General features: G+C 40.2%; 1 protein-coding gene across 1 annotated transcript in view; it reads left to right on the top strand.

The window, feature by feature from the left end:
- Positions 1-26,117, top strand: part of CACNA2D3 (calcium voltage-gated channel auxiliary subunit alpha2delta 3) — a gene marked incomplete at its 5' end in the record, with an annotated part of 613,685 nt that overhangs the window by 273,247 nt on the left and 314,321 nt on the right. The window contains 3 exons of the mRNA XM_083353347.1: positions 19,873-20,004; positions 23,265-23,325; positions 23,715-23,865. Coding sequence (XP_083209473.1) covers positions 19,873-20,004; positions 23,265-23,325; positions 23,715-23,865 — 344 coding nt within the window. The remainder of the gene's footprint in view (positions 1-19,872; positions 20,005-23,264; positions 23,326-23,714; positions 23,866-26,117) is intronic.

Genomic DNA, 26,117 nt, shown 5'->3' with positions numbered 1-26,117 from the left:
GTCACACACTCACCTCTAAATGCACTTTCCACAAGTCTTCTATCTATGATAGCATAGCAACCTCTTTAATTTCTATTCAGCCTGTTTCTGGTTGTGTGTCTATTTATGTAAATACGTCTATGACTGGCTAGATTTGTTAGGAAGTCTAAGAATAATAGAAAAATATTCTCTTTAATAGACATGGGGACTTTCCATACTAGTAGTATGAAGAACTGTATAAATATAAAGAAAAAATCCAAACCAGAACACTATTCTAATCATATGGTCACGTTCAGAATAGTATCGTCATTTTTTTAAAAAATGAAAAGATAGGCAGGGAAGTTAATTAGTTAAACCTGTCAGAGCAGATCCAAAGTGCCAAAGAGGACTCCATGGAGGTCTTTTACCTGCCTATTGATTATAAGAACAGAAGAGGCAAAGCTTTCCCCAGAATCATATACATGCAGGTATTGTTTTCTTGTTTATTTAGGAGATAGATAGGCCATGTGTGAAAAATAGGCATTGTTTTGTAGGATGATCTGGCCATGTGCATGTAATGGTCTGTAAGAGTAAGCTTGATGAACAGGAGGAACAGTCACAGCCAAGGCAACGGTTAGACAAAAGAAATTGGAGTCCAAGGTAGATAGGTAATTTGAGAAAGTGGCTCAGATTGGACCCTTGCTAGTTTTCTTGAAGATAAAGGAGTGGGAGGAAAGGGAGGTACAGTCAGACCTACAGGACTCTGTTTCCTTAAAATAAAAGTATTATTAGTACTGGTTTTGTAGTCTAGTCTATTTCAAAGGGCTGACCGCAATCCTGCATGTCCAGTGCTGGGATTCAAATATGTGAACAACCGGTTCTCTGTGTGGATGCCGCTTCCGGAAGTCCATTCTAGGCCTGGGCAACAAAAAATTAGCTACTGGTTCTGCTGAGGTGGTGTGAACCGGCTGAATCCCACCACTGTGCATGTCTCTTTATTCGGAGTTACCTTAAAATGGAGGAGGGGGAGCTGAACAAAGAGTAAAAAATGCACTAAAGCAATAAAATAAGTCTATGGCTTTCATCCTCACTATCATATCCTAGCTTACTTTGCCTGGTGTACTGAAGTGGATGGCATATGTAATAGCTTTAATCCTAGGCATCAGTTTCAATGACCAGCAGCAGTTTGTAGATATGACCTATAATGTAAATTATATTGATGTTTCCAGCAGCAGCTTTGTTTCAGTGAGAGATCTTATCTAATCACAAGTAGAAATAGATTTTTATTTGTATTCTGCAGAGTTATTTTCTTTGGGGCACCATTACTTATAATAGCTTCCTACCAAATCTGCTTTCCTACAAAACTGCTCCGTTGTTTAAATTAATAGCCTGCTTGTTCACAGTTCACTGCTGTGAATTTTTCAGCTGCACTCCCTTTTCCAGTGATAAAGTGGCTGAGCTTTGGAGATTTGTTTAGTCAACTCAGGATGCTTGCATTATATATTTTCAGATTTCAAGTATAGAGAATTCCTGATATGAAAAAATAACCCTTTAAAAATATTATTATGAACTCTCCTGAAAAAATATATATAATAAAAGATGCTTTGGGAAATGAGAATCATACTGCTGGTTTATGTTTCTTAGTTCTCATTCAGATTGCCAGTTTCTAAATTTGTAGTTATTGTTATTATTATTTCTATATTACTGGTAGGTAATATTGCCCAACATGTGTAATGCAAAATACCACATATAGAAGTTCAGAGTTCTTAAATATATTTATTATATGAATATGTAAATGTGTTTAGTTGCTTCTTATTCTCCGTAATTGAATAGGCAGTATTTCATCAGGATAGTCTGTCAATAACAGTTTCTTTGAGCTCTTGCTTGTGTCATTGTTCATATTATTTAGCCATCTTATCTTCTTTTCAGCTCTTCAGTTAATTTAATTTTTAAAGTATATTTTTTCCCCAGTGATGTTTTTCTTTCCCCTGATATGTCCAGAATGTTAAACTCTAGCTTGCTTATTAGTACTACTAACCATGTGCAGTTTGGTTTTACTTCATATAACAATGGATAAATGGTTCTTTTTGCAGTCCAAGGTATGCTAAACCATTTTCTAGAGTGCCACACTTCAGAGGCATTCACTTGCTGCTGCTGTGGTTTAACCCTTTCCAGTGATTCAGTTGGTCTGTACAGTGAAAGGCATTTGAATAATCAACAAAGCAAAAGTAGACATTTTTAAAATTACCTTCTTTTTTATTACCCATTGGATATTAACAATGTGATTTGGAATATCTCTGCTAGTTCTAAATCCAGCACATACATTTCAATAGAATAGAATATAGGTGGAAGGGACCTTGGTGGTCTTCTAGTCTAGCCCCCTGCTCAATCAGGAGAACCTATACCATCTCAGACAAGTGATTGTCTAGCCTCTTCTTGAAAATCTCCAGTAATGGAGCACCCATGATTTCTGGAGGCAAGCTGTTCCATTGTTTAATTGTCCTCCCTGTCAGGAAAGTTTCTCCTTAATTCCAGGTTGCTTCTCTCTGATCAGTTTCCAATCATTGTTTCTTGTCCTGCCTTCAGGTGCTTTGGTGAATAACATGACCCCCAATTCTTGGTGGCAGCCCCTCAAATACTGGAATACTGCTATCATGTCTCCCCTGTTTCTTCTTTTCTTTAGACTAGCCAAACCCAAATCCTGCAGCTGTTCTTTGTATGTTTTAGTCTCCAGGCCTTTGATCATCTTAGTTGCTCTTCTCTGAATTTTTACTAGACTTTCAACATCTTTTTTGAGATATGGTGACCAAAATTGGCTGCAGTATTCCAGGTGTAGTCTTACTAGAGTTTTATAAAGCGGTGATCTTGATTCTATGCTTCTGTTTATACAAACCAGGATTGCATTAGCTTTTTTGGCTGCTGCTGCACACTGCTGGTTCATAGTCAAGTGATCATCCACTAGGACCCCAAGCTCCTTCTCACAGTTATTGTTTTTAAGCCAGGTCTTGCCCAATCTGTATTTGTACCTTTGATTTTTCCTGCCTAAATGTAAAACTTTGCTTGTCTCACATTGAAACTCATTTTGTTGGATAGGACCCATTGTTCAAGTTTGTCAAGATCTTTTTGGATCCTGAGTTTGTTTTCTGGGGTGTTGGTTACTCCTGCCAGTTTGGTGTCATGTGCAAATTTGATGAGTTCCCCTTCAATTCCCTCATCTAAGTCATTGATGAAGATATTGAAGAATACTGGGCCTAAGATGGAACCTTGTGGTACTCCACTGCTTACTTCTCTCCATGTGGATGTAGTGCCATTGAGTATTACTCATTGAATAGAGTTTGCCAGCCAGCTACAGATCCATCTGGTGGTGATGTTGTCTGTTCCATCTTTTTCTCTCTTACCAAGGAATAGGTTGTGGTCTACTTTATCAAATGCCTTACTGAAATCTAAGTATACTACGTCCACAGCATTTCACTGATCTACTGAGGGCCACATCAGCATTGCGGTTGCACTTGGGGGGTGTGTGGCCAGGGTGGGCATGGCTGGAGTCCGTGTGGCCTATTGGGTGGGCATGGCCAGCTCTACATTGTTTGCATCAAGGGTGCCTATTGGGGCCTGGGCGGGAGTGGAACAAATCTGAGTGTCTCTGGCAGAAGGAGATGGGAGTGGGGCAAGTGCCAAGGCATGGTCCACATGGCCTGAGAGGAGCCTCATTGTTCCTCTCAGGCCATGTGGGGGGCTGGGCAGTGGTGTGGAGGTCAAATGCCCAGCCCAGCCCTCAAGCACCCACAGCACTAAGCCCAGCCCCGCTTCCCCAAGGGGGTGCTCAGCTGTTGTGCTTGCTCTCCTTAGCCAGGTTGCTCATGATGAATACGAGGGCAAAGTCAAGAGGGAGGCCCACTCCCTCTCCATGTCAGGAGACCTGGCTTTGTATCCAAAGCTTCCTTAGCAATAGGATGGGAGACTCCCCAGGATAGGCCAGGAGGAAGGGGCAAGGGGATGGTGAAAGGGCAGCAGGGCAGGACTAAGGCAGGACTTCCCTCAGACCCTCCTGCTCCTTCCTTCCTTCCTTCCTTCCTTCCTTCCTTCCTTCCTTCCTTCCTTCCTTCCTTCCTTCGAACAGAGTGGTGGGAAAATATTTGAGATGAGGGAGGGAGAAAAAACAGGCAAGAAATGCAGCTAGGGAAGTGTCATCCTTCATGAGGATTGAAGAAATTTAAGGTGCTGGTACTTACCTTTAAAGCCCTACATGGCCTAGGCCCGGGATATTTGCAGGACCGTCTGCTGCCGGGAATGACTTCCCATCGCCCAGTGCGCTCACACAGAGAGGGCCTCCTCAGGGTGCCGTCGGCTAGACAATGTCGGCTGGCAACCCCCAGGGGGAGGGCCTTCTCTGTGGGAGCGCCAGCCCTGTGGAACCAACTCCCCCTTGAGCTCTGGATGGCCCTGGACCTCCGGTCCTTTCGCCGCGGCCTTAAAACTTTCTTTTTTCATCAGGCTGACCTGGACTGACGACAGGGTTTTTTAAAATGTTTTTTTTTAATTTTAATTGTTTAGTTTAACTTATATATTGGGGCTGTTTATTTAATTTCTTTTAACTTTTGTATTGTTGTTTTTATTGTTGTTAGCCGCCCTGAGTCCTTCAGGAGATAGGGTGGCATATAAGTCCCAAAAATAAATAAATAAATAAATGCACCATTGCCTGGAAGTGGCCAACATATGGCCCTTGCCTACTTCACATATCCGGCTTGGTGGGCTCTGGGGGAAGGGATGCCATGAGCAGTGTGAGAGTCGATGTTACCTGCACAATGCTGCCCAGTCCCCAGCCTGCCCGGTTTTGGCAGGCAGTGAGGCACTCTCCTCACAATGCCAAGAGGCTGAGCCAGGCAGCGTGAATCCGAAGAGAAGCACGATGCCGCCCAGCCCCCAGCCTGCCCAGTTTCGGCAGGCAGTGGGGCGCTCTTCTCACAGCACTGAGAGGCTAAGCCAGGCAGCGCAAAGCTCAATGCTGCCTGGCTCCCAGCCTGCCTGGTTTCAGCAGGCAGTGCGGCGCTTTCTCACAGTGCCAAGAGGCTGATCCAGGCAGTGCAAATCCAAAGAGAAGCATGATGTCACCCAGCTCCAGATGCCCAGTTTCAGCAGGCAGCGGGGTGCTCTCCTCACAATGCTGAGAGCTTGAGCCGGCTGGCAAGAATCTGAAGAGAAGCTCAATGCTGCCCAGCCCCTAGCCTGCCCGAAGTAGGCAGGGCCATGTGCTGGCCACTTCCAGGCATTTCTTCATTCCTCACAAAGGGTGATAACTCACCAGCATGCACCCAGAGGAGAGTGCCAATGCAGCAGGGGCCGGTCCCTCACCATTTCCAGATGGCCTTGTGGAGATAAGACTGAATGTATTTCAGCATAGATGTGGTCATAGATGTGGTCATGTGGTCACCACCACAAAATTGTACATTGGTTCCTGGCCGGCCTGGGCCAGGGCCAAGGCAGTGGGGGCCGTTCCCTCACTGTTTCCAGGATAGCTTCGTGGACCACATGAAATCACTTCATGGGCCGGATCCAGCCCCCGGGCCTTGTGTTTGACATGTCTGTTCTAGAATGCTATTTTACTTCTAACTGTAGCATTCCAATCACCTATAATTAGTACAATATCCTTTTGTTGTTATTTGGATAAGCTGTTGTGAATTGCTGTTTGGAGCATAGACTTGTTGGAACCTACAGATCTCTATAATATTTTTTTTTGATTGACTAGGATTGAAATTAAGACCATTCTGATGTTTATGCTATCCAAGCATTTTTTTCATTAATAAAAAATCCAGTTGAAGGATTATATCCAAGACCTTTTGTTAATAATGTCTGTGCTGTTTCTTTTGTGTAATAGAAGATCTGATGCTCCTCTAGTGTGAACTGACCCATTCCAGTCTTTTTCAGTTGGTTGATTCCCAGAATGTCAGCATTCAGTTTTGACTTTTGTTCTTTGATAACGTGAAGTTGATAGTTATTTTTCACAAGTTACCAAAACAATGAGCAGGTGGAAATTGCCATTTCTTTTATATAGAAAGAATGTGATAAAACAGAGAAGAGTTTTGCCAGCTTGATTGTTGTCTTAGTTGGAAGTAACCATTGTTATTCTTGTTTTATAACTTTTATAACTCCATGCTATCACAACTGCTAATTAGAACATTCATATTCTTCTTCCTTGGACTAATTCTTTCCAGTCTTGGCTGTCTGGGAAATGTCTGATGTTCACCTTGGTACTTGATTCTGACATTCATTCATCAGTAATCAGATGTCCTTTGTCTTTATTCCAAATACATAATGAACAACAGTTTTACTTAAATTTGCTCACTGCTCTTTGCCAGTAACTATTGGATACCTTCCATCTTGGAAGTTAACATTCTAGTATCATGTTGACATTGTCCTGGTTGTGAATGTCCACTTGGTTTTCTTCAGTGAATATTTTTTTTCAGGGACAATATTTAGTTAGTTGTCTCATAGTTGACTTGTTTGGCATGGATGACTCATGTGGGTGACTACTTTCATAGCGTCATTAAGATGCACAAGTCTCTTCACAATGGCAATGATCCATGACATGGAAATGTAATATATTTGTATTTATGCATACTAATACAAACTGATATTTCCCAGACAGCTTACAAAAACAGAATAACATAAACTGAAAATACAGTAACATAGAAAATCCATACACAAAAATCACTCACCAGAAGTTAGAACATTTTTTATTTATTTACAGTGGTATCTTGGTACTCAACTGCTTTGAACTCAAACTCATTTTGATGTGAAAATTTTGTTCCACTACTCATCATTTATTTGTTACTCAATGCACAAGCTGGCGTTGGCTGCCTTGTGACTTACTTTGTTATTCCTTATGGGAAAAAAATGTTTGGTATTCATTGTGCCTCCTGAACCAATTTAATGATGATTACCAAGGTACCACTGTATTTTATTTGCCATCCATTGATCATTTGCCATGATCCGACTCTACAGGGCTTGTAACATCGTAAAAACCTCTCAAAGGCCAAGCTCTCACCCTGAGGGGCACAGAGTTCCAGAGGCTGGGAGCCATGGCAAAAAGGCCTCTTCTCCTGGACCCCATCAGGCAGAATTCCTTTACCCAACAAATCTCTAGGCCTTTGAAATGCATCCAACTCATTCATATACATACATACACACACACACACACACACACACACACACACACACACACACACACACACACATATATATATATATATATATTATATATATATATAATTTTATGTAGTGTTCAGAAAAATAGACTAGACTACACTACACTAAAACAGAACAGAACAGAATAGAATACTTTATTGGTCAAGTGTGATTGGATACACAAGGAATTTTTGTCCAGTGTATAAGCTCTCAGTCTACATATAATGAAGTAGTATAATCATAAGATACCAAAAGGAGAAGGTAGTAGAGAAGATGAGAAAGATTATGGTGATACAACCATACTACATGGGTAAATATCCTTAGACATAATACAATACTGTAGTAATTAGGTGTTCAGCCAATTGATGCCACAAGGGAAAAAAAACCTAAAGCCTTGCTTTGTAAAAGCCAGTTGTGCATGCAACCTTTTCACTTCTGTATGAAGTTTGAGATAAATAAATTGTATAGGGCAGGGGTGTCAAACTCAATTTCATTGAGGGCCGCATCAGCATTGCGGTTGCCCTCAGGGGGCCGGGTGGGTATGGCCTGGGTGGGTGTGGCCTACTGGGTGGGCGTGTCTAGAGTGCGTATGGCCTACTGGGTGGGCATGGCCAACTCTACATCGTTGGCATCAAGGGTGCCTATGGGGGCCTGGGCAGGAGTGGGACAGATCTGAGGGTCTCTGGCAGGAGGAGGGTCTCTGGGCCAGGGCCAAGGCAGTGGGGGCCGTTCCCTCACTGTTTCCAGGATGGCTTCGCGGGCCACATGAAACCACTTCGTGGGCCGGATCCGGCCCCCGGGCCTTGTGTTTGACATGTCTGGTATAGGGTTTCCTACCTGAGCAGGGGGTTGAACTAGAAGACCTCCAAGGTCCCTTCCAACACTAAATAATAATAATAATAATAATAATAATAATAATAATAATAATAATAATAATAATAATATGATGATGATGATGATGATGATGATGATGATGATGATGATTTTCCCTGTGTTTTGTTTTGGTCTATATATATATATATATATATATATATATATATATATATATATATATATATATATATATATATATATATATATATAATGTTTTCTGAGGTTTTCGCAGGTGTTTGTATGTGGATCTTTGGTCATTCGGGTTTTTCCCCGCGTAGAATTGAATTCAATTCTACGCGGGGAAAAAACCGAATGACCAAAGATCCATATAATCCATATATATCTAGATCTAGATCTAGATCTAGATCTAGATCTATATATATGAAACACAAAGATACACATGCACACACACAACACAAGTATGTAGAAGTCCAGAATGCATAGTGAATCCCTCACATTTTCATAATGCACTTTGGTGAAAGAGTTCACTGTATTTCTGCTGTAGGAACAAGTGCATATTTAAGAAGGCCATTTCTATCATACTGACTGAGGATGTGAAAAGTTTCTGTATCACGAGCATAGCTTTCATGGTAAATAAAGAAATGTCAAGTTGCCCTTTAAACCTGAAGTAGGATGACTTGGTATATTGCGATTTATAACCATAATTTTACAACATTCTGAGATTTATAGGGATGACATTTGAAATACTCAACAACTGGAAGAAAAGTCACAAAATGCAATAGCTGCCACAAAGACATCTGTTGGGCTACCAATCTATATATATTATGGCAAATGACATCTTCATTAAATGCTTTGGGTGTGTCTTTTGGGACTAGTGATGCCAGGCCTGCATCTAGCTGGTAGTGTAAAAAGTGTAACTTTTGTTTATGCTGTGGTGAAAAGTTTTGCAGCTCTTGCATTGTTCTTTCAGAGTATGGTTTCTTTACTTTTATTTTGTTCTTTTGGAATATGGGTGTCATTTGATTTTCACAGAATTGAAAATATCATTTTTAAATGGTATATTCAAAATATCTATTGTCTGAAACAAAAAGATCATTCTTGGCAAAACATTATTTTTTATTGCAAAAATTATCACAGTGACAATTTTAATTTTCCCCATCTTCACATGTCTTTTTTAATTTCAGTCCATGCCTTATCATTATTATTTTGAAACAACACCTCATTCATATTTGTCATAGCAATACTCAAATATTTAACTTTTTTCCTAACTCTTAAAATCAGTTTTGTCCTTTAATTCTATTTGAACTTCTGGTTTCATATTTTTTGTTAACAACTTTATCTTTTGGTTATTAATCTTGAAATCTGCTAATATACCATAGTCATTTCAGAGTGCATGTGTGTTAAAAAAAGGTTTAAATCTCTGGAAGGTAGGGTTGCATTAAACTATCAAAATTAGAAAAAATCAACAGTTAATATAGAACAGAATTAGTTATTATTCATGCTCAAATGTGTTATATACATGACTTTGGATAAATTGGCACCCTCTTACCGAGATATGCTTCATCAAAATGAGTCTGATGTATCCAGCAAATGTGACAATACTGCATATGGTTTTATTTTGATGTATTGAAATTTATTCAGCTATATGTATTAAGAGGAATTAATAGCATGAGTTTTAAATATTTCTACAATTCATTCAGGATTATCTAAACATCTGGAATTTTTATCAAGTGGTTCTGGTCATTCCAAAAAAATAATTAATCAAGATTTGATGGATGAAATCTTTACTCCTCTCTTTATTTCACTAGCAGGCGGTAGTATTTATCAACAAACTTATATAACTATAGTTATATTTTTTATTCAGAACTTATTCAGCAAGATTCTATAAATCCTATTTTGAAATAAAGAATAGAACTCTAGTTGGTTATCTATAAAGAGCAATAGAGCAATAGAACTTAGAGACCACAGCTGCATGTCTTCTTATAATTAATTATTGTCAGGAGAAAGATAGCCTTGAGTGGTGATTGTAACAAAGAGTTATTTTCTGTCCAGTTTTATCTTCTTCAAACTGCATTCTGTACCCTGAATTCAGTGGAGTATATATTTTGTATATATTTTGTTTTTGTGTTCAAATGCTTACAAGCTTCACAAGATACATTAAGATTGGCCTGATAAAGGCAAGTCTCACAGGCAGATTTTCAGAAGTCAAATAAAGTATGTTTGGGATTTTGTGTGCAGAAGAAGCTTAGAAAAATAATGGCAAAAGAGAGAGATGACTGGATAGGTTTTCATGACTATTTCAGGCAAAATCAAAAGTATGTCAATCTAATGAATAGTCTGGAACACAACGTGCCATTGCCTTATGAATGTGTACATGCATACAAACATACTCATCACACTGTTTCCTTTCATAACAATCCTTCACATATTGGATAGACAGTTTGGAAAGGGGAGGGCAGAGCAGTCCACCACTGCACACTTGCCTTTATCTGCAAAATACTAAAAAAACCATTTAGTGGCACATTGATTGTTTGCTATTTGAGATTGCTTGCTGTTTACAATTTTGTCCTTTCACTTTTTTAAATGTATTACTTGCACTGAAGTATTTCATTTCTGCCAGGACATTTAACAGTACTTTATTATGAAGGAATAAAACTGGATCAATTTTCAAGCAGAGAAATATCAACTGGGAATCATATAGAGCCCATTAATGAAGTGGGAGCCCTATATCACATCATACACTTTTTTAGATACTATTTTGCTTAGACTCATTTTGTTTCACTGTGGCCTATATTTGTCCTTCTCAAAGAATAGACTTATTTTGGTAACTTTAGCCTAATGGCACATATTACCATCTTTTCTTACGATGGGAATACAATTGTCATGTACTGCTAACCATATCTAAGGTGGGTTTTTTGAAGTCAGTCTTGCCTGCTGGAAGCTGTCTAAATGACAGAACTTGATATTTAATCCTATCTGATAATGTCCCCCAAGGTGATTTCTTATTGCTTTTAGCAATAACTGAAATAGAATATATTTAGAATGCAACAGAACATTTATAGAGTAACATAACTGAATATAGTAGAACATGTCAGCATTAGTATATGTTTTTATGTTGTTGTTGTTTAACATGTTTGTTTTGGCAGCTAAGGACCACAAGGGCACAAAATTACATCACAATAGGGAGGGGGAAAACATTCCTTGTGAGTTTTGGGAGAATGTTTCTTTTGATCACCCTTGTTACATCATTTTTTTTTCTTCCATGGTCATTTTGACATTCATGTATAACTCTCCAGATGGGAAACAATAGAGCCAAATAAATCATATAATAATGAACAGAAGCTAGAGAAGTGCAGTCCAGATGCAGACTTATTGGTGGAAAATATTAAGCTTAAACTTAGAAAGATTAAGGAAAAAACTGTGCTAGAAAGATTTGACCTGGGGAAGATTCAGTTAAAATATAAGTTGTGTAAGGAACAGATTCCATATGCTCACGTATATGAAAAAGATACTGAGGAGCTATGAGAAGAGATAAGAGGGTGAAAATTTTTTAGGCATAAACTGCAACTCCCTGCTCTGTGCAAGCATTCAAATTAAAATATTCCTGACATCATCTATTTGAATATATCCTTTAGAAAGGCAAGCCATAAATTCTCTGAGCAGTTAGTGTTATATACTTAGTGTTATCTGTTAACCTGACAGCTCAGCTGGGCATCAGCTGTGTACACCCGGCAACAACAGGTGGCATCTAACTCCAATTCTATTGGTCAGGCCGTTCTGGCGGGACCTTTCAAGGGAGTGGATTGGCCGCCAGCTTGCCGGCAACAGTATTTAAAGGTGCTGAGCTGTGGAGAGTCTCTGTCTGTTCCAACCACAAATAAAGCTGAGTTGCTGACCCGCTGTCCTGTCATCTGTTCCTGATCGGTCTAACTATGCAACATAACAGTGGCGATGAGGATGGGATACTGCTTTTAGAGCTGAAGCACTAGCTGAGTCACTAGAGCTGAAGCGCGAGCAAACCGCGGGAAAGGAGGGGAAGAGAAAATTCTCCCGACAAATTCCTTCCCGTCAAAAGCAGTAACCGGACCAGAACAGAATGACCCAAATCGGACACATCCGCGAGTTTGATGTTCGCTACCCGGGACACTGGGAGTCATACCTGGGACAAGTCGAGGGGTATCTCCTAGTGAATCAAATCACGGAAGATAAGTTGAAGGCAGCGGCGTTGCTCTGCATCAGCGGGCCAGCCGTGTACGACATGGCTGTCGGCCTATGCATCCCAGATCCTGTCACAGCACTACCCTACGCTGACCTCGTCAGCAAATTGAGTCAGCATTTCATGCAGAAGAAATCCGAAATTTATTGGCGACTTAAATTTATCCAGAGGAACCAGCTCCCCGGGGAATCGGCAATGGATTTCGTAGCCACTATTCGACAAGCCGCCCGAATGTGCAGATTCTCTGACCTGGAAGATCGGATTTAGGACAGAATCGTGTTCGGCCTGAGTGACGATCACCTCCAACAAAAAATAATCGTGAAACCAACCCTGAGCCTGTCAGAAGTCATCAACAAAATAATGGCTCAAGAGGCGATTAATGAAAAGAACGCGCTCCGACACAGTAATAATCCAAGTGGCTCTGTGCATCAGGAGAATGTTGCAGACAGCGGAGAGGGAGAACCAGCCAATGAGATCGATGCCATTCTCCAAAGGCTGGAGAAATTCAAGAACCGTCGTGACCACGTCCCGACGCAGAAGAAACCGGTAGGGGCCAACAAAAACCCGAGAGTCCCGAGCCGCAATCCAAGTGCAAACAGCCAAAATTGTGCCAGCTGCGGGGGCAACCACCCCACAGCATCCTGCCGGTTCCGCAGCGCCAGATGCCATGCATGCGGTAAAACCGGCCACAACCAAACCGTATGCTGAGCCCAAAACCGCGACAACTTAAACAAAATTGACGAGCAGCCTGCAGGTACCAGTAACCCCCTTGAGCCCCCAGGGACCCGGGCACCCTCAGTCATAGAAAATTTGGAAGTGGTATGCCAGTCAGCAATCCACCCCCCGCTGAAACCAAAAATCCAAATTACAGTCAGTGTGGAAGGAATCCCTTGCCAAATGGAAGTGGATTCTGGATCACCTGTTTCCTTAATCTCATTCGAGACCTATTCGTTAATTTGCAGTAAGAGCAGGCGGTGGATTTCCATAAAACCAACCAAAATTAGACTAACGGACTTCCAACGTTCCCCGATAAAATTAAGGGGACAGGCCACTGTGTTAGTCAAGTATAAGGGATTCCAGGGTCAGCTAGAAATACTGATCACCGAGGGGAAAAGGACTAATTTAGTAGGCCTAGATTGGTTCGAAGCCCTGGGCATATGGATGGGGGGAGTAAACAGCATCCAACCGAGTAGCCTAGAATCCGTCTATAGTGAATTCACAGACGTGTTTGGGGGGGTTTGGAAAATACACAGGGCCCCCGATAAAATTAAGACAAAATCCCGAAGTCCTGCCCATTAGGATTAAAGCCATGAGGGTCCCGTTCACTTTAAAAGAAAAAATTGAAAGCGAACTAGATAAATTAGTTAGTCAGGGAATTCTGGAACCCGTAGAAGGGGGGGAATGGGAAACTCCCATTGTCACCCCCCTCAAACTGAACGGTAAAATAAGAATTTGTGTGGATTATAAAGCTTCGGTAAACCAGGCCTTGAATCCGCATGCTTACCCGGTCCCCTCGGTAAAACACGTCATCGCAGCAATACAGTCCAGCGCCATCTTTGCGAAGCTTGATTTGGCACAGGTGTACCAGCAAATTCCGGTTACCCGCAAAACAGCTGAGATTCAAACTATTGTCACACACAAGGGAGCCTTTCGAGTGAATCATTTACAGTTTGGAATTGCTGTAGCTCCTGAAATATTCCAGGAGATAATGGAAAAGACACTCAAAGTCATCCCTGGAGTGTGCCCATACTTTGATGACGTGCTGATCACTGGCGAATCAGAGGCAGTGTTAGCTGACAGGTTGAGAGCAGTATTAAACAGATTCCGGACTGCCTGTTTAAAATTGCAGAAAGAAAAGTGCTGTATTGGGGTAACCTCAACAGAGTTTTTAGGGTTCCGAATAGATGCACAGGGCATCCACCCCACTGACTCTAAGGTAAGAGCTATTAAGATGTCAATTATTGACTTCCAACCATAGTTTGCCAGGAGAAATGAACTGTCTTCTCATAAAGGGTGTCTTTTATGGGGTAGTAGGGTCATAGTCCCAGACAAACTAAGAATTAAAGTTTTGGAGTCGTTGCATGAAGGGCACCCCGGTATTGTCAGGATGAAAGCCCTGGCCCACAGCTATGTGTGGTGGCCGGGCCTCGACAAGGAAATAGAAGGACAGGTTGCAGGTTGCTACCAGTGTCAGAAATCCCGACCTGAGCAGCCTCACTCCCCTGTGCATAAATGGGAACCAACATATGCACCATGGCCAAGAATCCACATTGACTATGCAGGCCCTTTCCAGGGTCACCTTTTCCTTGTAGTGGTGGACAGTTATTCTAAATGGTTGGAGGTAGTTCCTGTGTCTAGCATGACCACATCCAAAACAGTGCAGGTGCTTAGGGGGCTCTTTGCAATGCATGGCCTGCCTGATGTCATTGTGTCTGACAGCAGCCCACAATTTAAATCTGCTGATTTTCAGGCTTTCATCAGGGCCAACTTGATTAGGCACATCACATCCGCCCCTTTCCACCTGGAGACTAACGGCCTTGCTGAACAAATGGTAAGATCAACAAAAGACGCTCTGAAGCGAATTGTCATTGGGGACTGGCACCAAAGACTGGCACAATTCCTACTAAGCCAACATACCACTCCATCCACAACCACCGGTAAAAGCCCGGCTGAACTTCGTTGGGGCCGACGCCTCATTACAAAATTGGACAGACTGCACCCTGACCGGGTGGCAGCGAAAGGGGAGCAGCACAAGACAGTGAGGGAGCTGTCAGTGGGGGACCTTCTGTGGGCCAGAAATTACACCGTGGGGGACTTCTGGGTACAAGGGGTGGTGATTGATAAAACAGGGCCTTTATCTTATATTATTGAGGGGGAAGGGGGCCGACAGGTTAGAAGACACTTAGATCAGTTGAGAAAACGGGCCCCAGAAATCCAACAAGGGGAAATGGCCATTGATAGTCGGTCAACATCATGCCCTGTGGCCACCCTGACACCAGAAGGACCCCCATATGTGTATATGCCAACCACGCAAAACAGGGAGAGGCCAGAGACCTTTTTTGCACCACTGAACCCGGGGAACCAGCTTAGGGACTCCAATCCCGGGAACGGGGATGGAGGGAAAGAACTCAGCCGGTCTCCAGACAGGGTGGAGCTGCCATTAAGACGTTCCAGCAGAACACACAAACCCCCAGTGTATCTGAAAGACTTCGTAAGGCCATAGGTCACCAGCAGTGGCAAGACTGAGAGCCAAGTTTAGTGCAAAGTTGTATATTATTCTTGTTCTCTTTTGGGGGGTGGGAAGGGGTGTTATATACTTAGTGTTATCTGTTAACCTGACAGCTCAGCTGGGCATCAGCTGTGTACACCCGGCAACAACAGGTGGCATCTAACTCCGATTCTATTGGTCAGGCCGTTCTGGCGGGACCTTTCAAGGGAGTGGATTGGCCGCCAGCTTGCCAGCAACAGTATTTAAAGGCACTGAGCTGTGGAGAGTCTCTGTCTGTTCCAACCACAAATAAAGCTGAGTTGCTGACCCGCTGTCCTGTCATCTGTTCCTGATCGGTCTAACTACGCAACATAACAGTTAGTGCCATTATCATGCTTTTTCTACTGTTAAGAAATCATTTCTAATATTTGGTTGGAATCTCTCTACCCATAGCCATACTTTGGAACAATGAGTATCCAAAAAAAGAAGAAGAAGTTGGACTTTTTCTACATGAATCCTTTGACATGATTGAGAAATTACAGTATATCTTATACCCTCTTGGTCTTCTAATTATGAAGAAACATTCCTGTTTCTTTTAGTTTCTTATGATAGGGCTTAGTTTCTAGTTCCCTCATCAACTTCACTTCTTTTTTCTGAGGAATTTTGGTGAAACTGCCATTGATCAATTTTTTTTAAAGCATAGATCCTAGAATACTCCAAGTAAAGCTTGAAAAATGTAGAATGAAATGATAATTAGAAAGGACTGTATTTAGACAGACAAAATAAAGTTTGTGCACATCAAACTAACCTAAACTGAGACTGCATTATTTACATTATTTTGTTTTCACACACTGCCTTTTGTAATTTTGTAAAGTTGCAGGTAGTGATTTCTGCCCTACATTGAACAAAAGTTGAAAAATATTTTCATTCCAAACATTCCTCAATTGTTTTATTTCAGGCTAAGTTCAACATCTGCAACATTTCTTTCACCTCTGCTTCTGAGAGCCAATAATACTTATGACAGATATTTAATTGCTACATGCCTTTGAACTATTCTTTGGGAATTATATTTCAGATTCCTGACAGTGTACCTGTTTGTCCACAAGTCCTGTTACATTAAATATCAATAGTACAGCAACAGACATAGCAGTGAAACAAATTGTAGATTGCAACATGTGCCTTACCAAAAAGATAGAAGAAAGTTTCTAATTTTATTTGAAAGGTTGTTGTTGGTAAACCTCTCTGGAAAATGCATTTCCTGATCACTTTCAAGAAAACTAGAGAAACTAAAGTTAATGAGTCTGGAATATAACAAATGGAAGGATAAGGATAGTTTTTCTTTTTCACTGCTTGCTCCTTTTCTAATAATTTACATTTTCAGTTTACAAAATAAAGATACTTTTTCAAAAGTAGTTAATAGAAGATTATAGCAAGGACAATCAAACATGTTCTTCAATATTTCTTTGAGGGGAGCGAGGAGATTTTTCTATATAAGCACAACAAAATACAACTAAACATGATTTGTTAATCAGTCATCATTAAATTCACAACACGGTTGAAATACACTCCATATTCTAAATCATAAAATATTAACATTAAGCATTATTAAATATCTGAAGGCATTCAGGATCCATGAAAAGGGAAGACATATCATAAGTCTTAAGGTTTTCAAGGGACATAGACATTGGCATTGCCCATATTCAGTGTGAAGGTGTACGAATTTGGCATGGTTTGAATTTGAATTTGGCATGGTTATACCTGTTATGCTGAGGTCATAAAAGTCAAGATTATGTCTGGCTGAAGCTTTATTGTGATGGCTACAGACAAATGGATGCAGAGAGCTAAAACTGTAGATAGGTAAGTAGCTCTTCCATGTGTCAGTGATAATATTTTTAAAAGCCCTTGCCTATTTATATTTGCTAACTTATGAGAGGTTGAGGAGATAAAACTGTGTGTTGAGGATTCATTTTGTGAGTTTGCACATATTTTCTAACAGAAGGATGAAGGAAAATATACAACAATTCTCAGCATGTAGAGGCTTGGAACTTGTCTTTCTCCATGTTTTATTTGGCAGGAGATCAGTGGTCACAGTAGCTCTTCCTGGCCTTTGCATCAACCAGAACAGTGCCATACTGTTCAGTTCTTGGCACAGGATTTTAACTACTCTGAAATGAAGAGCAGAAAGATTAGCTCCTAACTGTAGAACATCTGGAATTGTTGTTGATATATCAAATATCTGCTTCCAGTGCTGGTAGAACATATGTGGGAAGATAGATACATGAACTGTGTATATGAAAGTGTCATTTGTGCATAAGATTAGAAATTTGGCAGTTATGCCTCAGACAGTAAACATCAGTAGGTTTTTTTTTCTTTTCCTTCCAAATTAATGATACATATCCTGTTAACCAGATTGGAAATGTATGGAGACATCAGAACTATGGTTGGGACACATGTAAGATTCTGCCTTGATGTCCCAAATATTGGCAGCTTCAATTTTTCATGTCCTCTCTTATTTATGAAGGCATTTCTCTCCAAGAGAAATATTTCCTTATAGCCTTTATGTGCAACATGTACTTGTAAATATAAATATTTAGATGAAAGACTAGTTCAAAGGCAGGCAGCTGAGACATTTCATTGTGCCCCTCACCCCAGTGTTTGTCTGATGAATGTTGTCACACAAAGCAATTCACCTCTTTCCACTTCATTAAAGTTATCTCACTAAACTTACATAATTTGAAATCAGCCATTAGTTTACAAGTCAATGAAGCTATTGCATCAAATGATGGGGCAGTCCACATTTCTCTGCTCCTTAATATTAAGGATTACTTCTGATACAGAGGAGAATCAGGTTTCTTCTGTGCTTATAACGCTGATGGATAAAATTGCCATTTGATCAATTGTGCCATTGTAAGGTTGTAAGAGTTTTGTAACTGCATGGGCAACCAGAATTTGATGCTTCTGAGGCCTCTTTCATGTATTTGTTTGGGAAGATAGGGCTAGAATTAATGAGCTGGTAATGAAAATCACAAGGTCCTGAAATGTCATTGTCATGGAATTTAGGTCAAGATGGTATTGTCACAAAGACTTTCTAGGCATTGTGTGGTTGTAAATATGCTCTTACCTCAATAGGTGTGCAGGATGTTTTTCAAAAAAGGAAAATGAAATGCTCTAGCCTGCTCATTCTTTTAGTCAAGTAACTCCAGTTCCATTGTAATCCTCAGTCCTTATTGATTATTTTAAGGAAAAGACATATCTGTTAGTATTCATCCGTTCATGAATTTCAATGGAACGTAATGCTGAAATTTGCTTCCAGTGGAATGCAGGGTAAAATTCCTTTTACTGATGGAGTTAGCAACTAATAAAGTAGAAATAATAAGTTAACTCTCCTCCCAGTAAAATTATATTTCTTCTCTTTATTCATTGCAGTAAAAATCTCTGAACGGTTTACAAGAAAATCAAAATACTGTACATATACATTCACAGTGGTAATTTCAGAGCATTTTCACATAAACAGTTTAGTGGCATCATTCAGTCATTGCTGAATGAAGAATCTTCATATCACCACCACAGTGTCAAGGTAATAAACCACCAGTAAAGAAATGGTCTCAATAAAAGCCTGAGTAAAATGACAAAAATGGGAAGGCAGTATTCAAAACCATAAGATTAAAATCTTTCCAGAAGGTGAAGGGAGAGATGGATTCAGAGAAGTTCCTCAAAAGAAATACTCATTGCATTCATTCCGAAGATGACTATTTGACAAACTGCATCACTGTCTGGTTTGGTGGCGGCAGTGCCTCAGATAGAAAGTCCATACAGAGAATGGTAAGGACAGCTGAGAAGATCCTGGTATTCAGGATGCTGCTTATAAGCGCTATATGCTTAGAGCTCAAAGCATTGTCAGAGACCCCACACACCCACTTTATGGTCTTTTTCTGTTGCTCTCCTCTTGGGGGAGGTTTCGAAGTATTTCTAGCAGGACTACCCGATTCTGTAATAGCTTTGTGCCCTATGGTTAACTCGCAATATTTGTTTTTCTCGAACTAGACTGTGTTGTTTCTCTGTGTCATATAACATATGTGGGTATATGGATTATGTATGTATGTATGTATGTCATATTTATATTGGAAGTGGTGACCCTTTGAGAGCTGTATGCAATGAAATTTCATTTTAATGTATGCCGATGAGTGTACATTCAAAATGACAATAGAGTTATTATTCTATTCTATTCTATTCTATTCTATTCTATTCTATTCTATTCTATTCTATTCTATTCTATTCTATTCTATTCTATTCTATTCTATTCTATTCTATTCTATTCTATTCTATTCTTCTGTTCCTCTTTTGCTTTTTGGTATAATTTGAAATCTATGACATGCCTTACAAAGTGCTTTCAGATCCTGGTTTTAAAACATCTAATGTCCAGAACTAACTTACACTAGAAATTCTGATTCTTTTTCTTTTCTATTTTCAGATCCTGCAATTGTGAATGGAGTTTACTGGTCTGAATCATTAAACAAAGTGTTTGTTGACAACTTTGGCCACGACCCTTCCCTTATATGGCAGTACTTTGGAAGTGCAAAGGGATTTTTCAGGCAGTATCCAGGTAAGAAAAAAAAATGCCTGTGCTTCTTTTCTGTCCTCCTTTTATTACATGCTTTTATTTGCTAATCCTAAAAGAGCAGCATTAGTCAACTCCTTATGGCATGAGCAATATAAGCAGCATTGGAGGAAGTATTTCACCATTATAATAAATCAGTTCTGTTTGGAAAAGCGTGAACAAACTCAACCTCAACCACTCAAGGAGTTTTAATATCAGTCTTTCAGTGCCCCTTTTTGACTTTTTGTTTCTTTTACTACCAAGTTTGTCTGGAGCAGCAAACTTCCTTATTTTTCTTGGTGGAAACAGCTGAAACCCTTAGGACAGATCCCCTGCTGCAACAGTATTTGAATGTTTAATAGAAAGGAAGTTTTAATTTTGTTTAGGAGTTTAGAAAACATGACTTAAGGCTGCAGTAGTGCTGGCTCCACAGCTGTGACAATAAAAGCTCATAACTAAAAATAATATTTTAAAGGGAGCATTGTAGAGTGGCTTAACTGTTTCCTAGTTTTCATACATAAACCTAAATGTTACCATCCCATTTCTTCTCTGCTGCCAAATAATGATTTTGCTAACTAGTCAAATGAGTCTCCGATTCCCCCTTCTGCTGATTTCTGCTGGAAGCTTTGACAGCCTGAGAATACTGTAATATGGGTGAAAGAACTCTATCCATAAGTAGCTTGAATGCAACTTTTACCTCCTTCTGCTTCTAGTAGTAATTTCAAAGGAGGGAATTTCATAAATTAAGGACATATTAGCAAAAGAATGTTTTGCTTTTATTCAGAATAATATACGGTATGTCCTGTAAATACCTAGATTTCTTGGAATAGGAACTCAATCTTTTAAGTCAGGGGTGTCAAACTGCCAGCCCGCGGGCCGGACGCATCATCTGGAAGCCATGCCCACCCATTGCCGGCAATGGCAAAACCATCCCGATACGTTGCATGACATCACATGACATCACGAGTTTGCCATGTCTGTTTTAAGTTGAAAACATGGACAATCATTGTATTTTAGCACAATTACTAATATATTACTATAGTATAATTAGGCTTGTTCATAATTTAAGGAGAACAAATGAAATAAATAGATACAATACTATGCATGTTGAAATACTATAAATAACAATTGTTAGCAATGGATATGATCCAGTCAATGATAAAAATATTATACATGATTGATGCTCCCAGGGTAGCTTTCTTAGGGTAAAGCCTTGAATTCTACTTGCATCATAGCTAGAAAAAATATTTTGATTCTTTTCCTATTTTAAATTTTGATTAAAAGTACAGTAATCAACTATACAATGAGAATAAAGAGAAATTTAAGAATAAAAAGATCAGAAAGGAAATAGCACACAAAACAACAATTGTCATATAGTTTGTGAATAGAATTTTATGGAATGATACAACATTTTAAATTTATTATTACTGTCCCAAAAAAGACCTTTATATACACGGCGATAGTCTATTAGGAGTGTGTGCTTATTGAAGCTTAAATGTGAATAAAATAGTCTTTAAATAATATTTTATATCTTACCACTGTATTAATTTTTCAGCAAATAATGTTTCTTACACTTTTAAACAATATTGATCTAGCTTAAGACAAACTTTTCACAATGGTAGAGTAACTATAACAACTGATAAGAAATAAATTGATTTATTGTGTTGTGTTATTTTCTAGTTCCCTTAATGGATAGTAAAGCCATAACAGCATTAATTATTAAAGACTGTTGTGTAGTATCTAACGAGAGGAAAACGATGAAGTTGGCCGAGTACATTTGGGAAGAGTTCGATCCTGTGACTCCGGATGAAGTGGACAAGATCATGGGGAAACTAAGTGCCGCCACATGTTTGTTGGACCCGTGTCCCTCCTGGCTAGTCTATGCATCTCGGGAGGTTACACGAGGCTGGCTCCTAGCAGTTATCAATGCCTCACTGAGTGAAGGGTACTTCCCTGCTGCCTTGAAAGAGGCGGTGGTAAGGCCCCTCCTCAAGAAACCGGCATTGGACCCAGCTGTTTTAAACAACTTCCGTCCTGTCTCCAACCTTCGCTTCCTTGCGAAGGTCGTTGAGAGCGTGGTGGCACGACAGCTCCCTTTGAACCTGGAGAAAGCTGAATATCTAGATCCGTACCAATCGGGTTTCAGACCCGGGCACAGCACGGAGACGGCATTGGTCGCGCTGGTGAATGATCTCTGGCGGGCCCGAGATAGAGGTTATTCCTCTGTCCTGGTCCTATTAGATCTATCAGCGGCTTTTGATACCATCGACCATGGTATCTTACTGCGCCGTCTTGAGGGGCTGGGAGTGGGAGGCACCGTTCTGCGGTGGTTCTCCTCCTACCTCTTGGACCGTTCGCAGACGGTGTTGGCAGGAGGGCAGAGGTCAAGCCCTAGGCCTCTTAATTGTGGAGTGCCTCAGGGTTCGGTGCTCTCGCCCCTCCTGTTCAACATCTATATGAAGCCGCTGGGAGAGATCATCCGTAGCTTCGGGGTGAAATATCATCAATATGCTGATGATACCCAGCTATTCATCTCCACCCCGAACCAACCCAGTGATGCCCTCGATGTGATGTCCCGTTGCCTGGAAGCGGTACAGATTAAACAGCTACCAGTGGAACTCCAGATCGCCCCCGACCTTCGTTCATTTCACCGGGACCTAAAAACCTGACCGGCCTGGACTGAGGGGTTTTTAAGGTTTTAAATTTAATTTTAAAGTGTTGGGGCTATTAATTTAATTGTATTTTAATCTGTATATTGTATTTTTTAATTTGCCCTGTAAACCGCCCTGAGTTCTTCAGGAAAAGGGTGGTATATAAATTGAATAAAATAAATAATAAAATAAAACCCAGAAGAGAGAGTTTTAGAACTCTCTTGGGTCTCTCTCTAGGAAAAAGACATGTTAGGGGCTAAATGCCAGGTCCTAGGCAGGCTTTCTGGCTTTTGATTTAATCTGTGTATAGTGTTAGTTCTGAAACTGATAAAGATGTATTTGTCAACAAATGGGTGGAACAGGGGGTGATGAAAGGAGAGATTTCTCTCTGATTCTTGCCCTGACAGGATTTAAGTAATCTTAGAAACATCAGTATCAGAGTTGTTGGAAAAGGATGGAAAGACAGCTCTGGTGACTAAGATTAAATATCCTTGAAGACAACAAGGTTTACTTTTGATTGGGCTTGCCAATCTGGTGAATGAATAAAAAAAACAATTTCAAGGAAGAAAACATACATTGGGAATTCTAATGTTGTAATACTGTTCTCTACTCCAGGAATTAAATGGGAGCCAGATGAAAATGGAGTCATTGCATTTGACTGCAGAAATCGAAAATGGTAGGTCATGGTTGTTGTTTTTATGAATTTCAGAAAAGTTAAGCTGGTAGAAAGGGCCATTGTGTGTGGTTGTTCAAGCTATGCCCTACACCCGGATGCCACAACTAGTAAAGGGCAGGCAGTCAGTGTACTTGTGTTTCTGGGCAAAAGAACAAAAAGTGAGTGGTCTGCCGGTAGGTGGGAGAACCCCAAGTCATCTTGTCAAACAGGCCTGGCTGACTTGTAACAGGAGAAAGGTTGCTCACATAGACTCTTCCCTTCTTCCACCGCAGAGATTCCCTTTTTCCTAATTTGCACAAATGCTCTGTATTGGTTAGCAGTGGCCCTGCATGTGGATTCCTATGAATTCAATTTACATTCTTCCCTATTCCTCTTGCTCTGTCATCCAGGTATATTCAGGCAGCCACTTCTCCTAAAGATGTTGTCATTTTAGTTGATGTTAGCGGCAGTATGAAAGGACTTCGCTTGACTATTGCAAAACAAACAGTATCTTCCATTTTGGATACCCTTGGAGATGATGACTTTTTTAATATAATTGCTGTGAGTATCTCTATGTTCTCTTTCTTATTAAATTGTTCCTTTATTATTGATGTTCTTCTGGGTTTATTTATACACACACAGGCACATCCTTGAAAATACCCTAATCCTCAGGGTATCTTGTAACATTGCACAATTATAGTTTCCACCAAAACAATAATTAAAATGCAACAGAAAAGCACAGAGATTTAATATACAGCATGCAATTTGTATATCAAAACATTTCAAAGTTGGAAGAATAAATATGTCTTTGCCTGGAGCTTAACAGATAAATAAACAAGTATGTTAGCAAATTTAATTCACCAAGGAAAGAGAATCCTCACCTGAGGTTGTGCAGTTCCATCAGTTCTTGGTCACAGAGACTGAAAAGGTGGAAGGACGAATTGAACATCAAATATCCTCCAAGGCTAGAATTATTAGTTCTGTTTATGAGGGATAATCTTAGGGCCACAGTATTTTGGATTGCTGTGAAACAAATTGTAAAAAAATTAAAAAAGCGATGTATATTTTCATAATGCCTTTTTGAATTATTTGTTTAGATTGGAAGTTCTTATTAAAATAAGTTTTAATTCTTGGTCCACAATGAAACATTCTTAATATGCTTCTACAATCTTAAATTGAATATGCGCATTCTATTATTTTATGGAGTACCTTAAGAATCCAATATTTTAGAAATAGTAAGCTGTTATTTATATGTATGTATGTATGTATGTAGGGACGTGGTGGCTCAGTGGGTTAGGAGGCTTAGCTTGTCGATCAGAAGGTCGGCAGTTTGGCGGGTCGAATCCCGAGTGCCACGTAACAGAGTGAGCGCCTGTTACTCGTCCCAGCATGTATGTATGTATGTGTATAATCTTACTACTCTATAATTAATGGAACTTTGCTTTCAGAAACCTGTAGAGGACATCTATTTTCTCAGATAGGAAACATTAAAATGTATGTCATAGATATCATTATAGTGCTGTTATTCATCCATAGTTAATAATTATATTTTTATTAGTGGAAGTTCACAATTTAGGAAATTACGGTATGTCTGAAATAAATTTCTCAATCCACTGTATCCAGTTTTGGTTCTAACAACAGACTATCAATTGTTTGTGAATTTAGGTGGACGAACAATTTCCAATTTCTATCATAGGCAATCACTGAAATCCATTTGCAAGCTGGTTCCAGATCTTTCATGTTCAATCATAAAGAAATAACATGTAGATAGACATCAGTTCAAATATAATCTTCATTTAAGAAACCATGGTTAGTTTACCCCTAAACCCATCTACACTGGCATCTTGGTACATATGCCTTAATAATACAAAGTACTGCCATCCAAAACATTCTAGGGGCTTTATCGAAAACAGTCTAGAATGGTTATAAGCATACCCAAATTAATATTAAAAGCAAAAGCATAGTGAGAGTTTGATTATTTAATAGTGCAGAGAAGACATTTTTGCACATCTGTATAGGAATTTATAGACAAAGGTGTGGTGTAGGTTAAGAATCCAATCTTGGTTTTATGGAATTGATTCTGGCATTTCTGTATGAAATTCATTTGATTTCTTCAGAACACTTTCTTTCTCTCTTCAAATATAGATAGTCCTCATTATACTACCTATACAGGTAAATAATTGGGACCAGCAACTTTGTCACTATGCATGTGATACTATAGTAAAGTGTGACATCACATGTTTGCATTTATGACAGTAGTTGCAGTAGTCCCAGTTACCTCCATTAGGCAAATCCTACACCAGACATGTCAAACACAAGGCCCGGGGGCCAGATCCGGCCCACGAAGTGGTTTCATGTGGCCGGTGAAGCCATCTTGGAAACAGTGAGGGAACGGCCCCCACTGCCTTGGCCCTGGCCCAGAGACCCTCCTTTTGCCAGAGACCCTCAGATCTGTCCCACTCCTGCCCAGGCCCCCATAGGCACCCTTGATGCGAATGATGTAGAGCTGGCCATGCCCAACCAGTAGGCCATACGCACTCTAGCCATGCCCACCCAGTAGGCCACGCCCACCCTGGCCATACCCACCCGGCCCCCTGAGGGCAACTGCCATGCTGATGCGGCCCTCAATGAAATTGAGTTTGACACCCCTGTCCTACACAGTTGAAGTGGCATGTAGTCACATGATCGCTGTCTTCTCCATTGACTATAGTGGTAGGAAGCTGGCAAAGAAGGATATGAATGGCGATCATGGGACTGAAGGATCATGAAATTGTAAGCCAGCTGCCAAGTGTCCAAATTGCAATTACATGACT

Source organism: Vipera ursinii, assembly GCF_947247035.1.
Source record: "Vipera ursinii genome assembly, chromosome: 2".
Taxonomy (NCBI): domain Eukaryota; kingdom Metazoa; phylum Chordata; class Lepidosauria; order Squamata; family Viperidae; genus Vipera; species Vipera ursinii.
The sequence above is the reverse complement of the archived record's forward strand: the minus strand, read 5'-3'. Positions and strand labels throughout refer to the sequence as shown.